Here is a 2,139-nt window from a genome sequence, read left to right on the forward strand (position 1 = left end):
TAGTTTTTTTAAATAATTTATGTAAAACACTGAACATGTTGAATATGAATATCAAGTTTGCCGAATTTTAGCCAAACTTTGCCGAACTTCGCCGAATTTAGTTTTTTTAATAAAAAAAACGCGTCCGGGGCGGGAACCCGCTTGCCCCCGCGCCGATTTTAGCGCCGGCTCACCCCCAGGAGGCGCGTAAAATCGCCGCCTAGGGGGCCAACGGCTGGAGATGCTTTAGAGGGTGCTTGGATCCAAGGGACTTATTTTAGTCTGACTAAAAATAGTCTCTTTAAAAGGCTAAAGTTCCAAGCATCCCCGACTAAAGAGGGGCTAAAACTAGTCTTAAGACTAAATTTTTTAGTCAGGGGTATCCCTACTAAAATATGGATTAGTCTCTCTCTGCTTATTTAATTCCCTCCTTTAACACAGTCGAGTTCTGAATTGGAGGGTTTGGAGGATAATAAATGCTCATTAACTTGATTTTAGTCTCTTTAGTATTTGGATCCAACCATGGCTGAGGCTAGCAAGTTTTAGTCCCACAACTTTTAGTCATGAGACTAAAACGTATCCAAACACCCTCTTAAGGTTGACACACTTATTTTGAGACGGAGGAAGTATAAGTCTTCTTTTAGAGATTACACTATAGAACTACATTCGGATTCGGATGTATATAGAGGTCTTTTAGAGTATATGTTCACTCATATTGCTTCACTATATTTGAAAACGGACGTAGTACTAATGATACGAGGCGTATAGGGAGAATTAATTAACGTTCTTTAGAATGCATTAGTGTCCAGAAATTAATTTCGTTAATCCCTATTAATTCAGCATTGAAACGGTTCCTGGTTTATCATTTCAGTATCACTATAAAAAGGCTTTTGCCATCTCGTCTGTTCCTCGCAACTCAGATCGAGCCAGACAAACCAAGTCTTTCTCCTAAAGATGAAGACTGCACACACGCTGCTCCTGGCAGTCGCCTTCCTCGTGCTGGCATCAGGTATTCCTCTTACGATGATGCATCTCATCGCTTCATCGACTCGACAAACAATCATACGCTTTACATTATTCACGGTATTGTGGTTTTTTCTGTTCTTCTGCAGAGGCTGCAGTGAAGGCGGACAATTGTGCAGCGTCACTTCACAAGACGCCGCTACCGTGTGATCAGGTAGGTTGCCTGCACATTTGCCGCGAGCATGTGAATGGGGAAGGGCACGCGTGCCCTCAATGCAATTGGAGTGCTAGTTGCAACTATAATGGACTATGCCGGTGTGATGTCTGCCTCCCTCCTCCTTCTGCCCCTATCCAACACCAACAGAGTGACTGATATGTACATCTTTCTAACATAGGAATAGGATGGTTAATCAGCTCTCTGTAATAAGAACGTGTATCGGGGGTGATCTACTCATTGTAGAATGCACCCGAATTTGATATCGCTTCACCAGTTTTTTTTAAATGGAAAGGCTTCATCGCGTTTTCTATTCATCAGGCAAAACACTTATATCGTTTGATAAGACAGCTACAAGAAAATTAGGAGAATCCTCTTGTCATATAAGAGGGGCTAAGCTCCGACTTACTCCATCTGTGAACTAAAATAAGATCTTTAAATCACTTACTACAGCTTAGTTTAATGACCTAAAAGATCTTATATTAGTTTACATGGGGAGTACTTGCTAAAACATTCACTGGAGCGAGCTGAAGGCGCGCTGCCATTATCGTGCCTCCCTCATCAGAGCGGGGCAAACCTTGTTGTAGTAGACAGTAAAAAAGTCGTCGTGCTAAGACCTCATTGGACAAGCGGACTAGAGCAGCAACCACCGTCGATGAAGAGATGCGTAGATCGGAGGGTCCAACCTGTAGACACACAAACAAAGATGACAAATCTCCACACGCTCTCCGATTACGCTAGAAGCACCACCCGAATTGGGGCTAGAAGCACCACCAGAGTGGAGCTAGGTGGGAGGAACCTTATTTCATATTGGCTTCACCAGTTATCTGATCTATATACCTACTAATAAAGGGATCAGTGTTTCTGCCCTTCCGTCATCAGATTGCCCCCAGAGTTGTCAATAATTACCCTCATGCAACCGATAAGTGGAAAAACAATTATTATTTTTATAAGTCGATGCATCAGCCATCGCCTTTGGTTAA

The 2,139-nt window shown here is 42.7% G+C and overlaps 1 protein-coding gene across 1 annotated transcript; it reads left to right on the top strand.

Moving 5' to 3' along the window:
• The first annotated feature begins 933 nt into the window (after window positions 1-933).
• On the top strand, window positions 934-1,315 carry LOC125548969. The gene is made up of 2 exons (XM_048712476.1): window positions 934-988; window positions 1,092-1,315. Exons 1-2 carry the CDS (start codon window positions 934-936, stop codon window positions 1,313-1,315), a joined length of 279 nt encoding a protein of 92 aa, XP_048568433.1.
• The last annotated feature ends 824 nt before the right edge of the window (window positions 1,316-2,139 follow it).

This window comes from Triticum urartu, chromosome 3 (genome assembly GCF_003073215.2).
Source record: "Triticum urartu cultivar G1812 chromosome 3, Tu2.1, whole genome shotgun sequence".
In the NCBI taxonomy this organism is placed as follows: domain Eukaryota; kingdom Viridiplantae; phylum Streptophyta; class Magnoliopsida; order Poales; family Poaceae; genus Triticum; species Triticum urartu.

Bases quoted from the DNA above. Each gene is read 5' to 3' on its own strand.
- LOC125548969 (XM_048712476.1), top strand. From the start codon at position 934: ATGAAGACTGCACACACGCTGCTCCTGGCAGTCGCCTTCCTCGTGCTG. The intron at 989-1,091 runs GTATTCCTCTTA...GTTCTTCTGCAG, and splicing joins CTTCCTCGTGCTGGCATCAG to AGGCTGCAGTGAAGGCGGAC.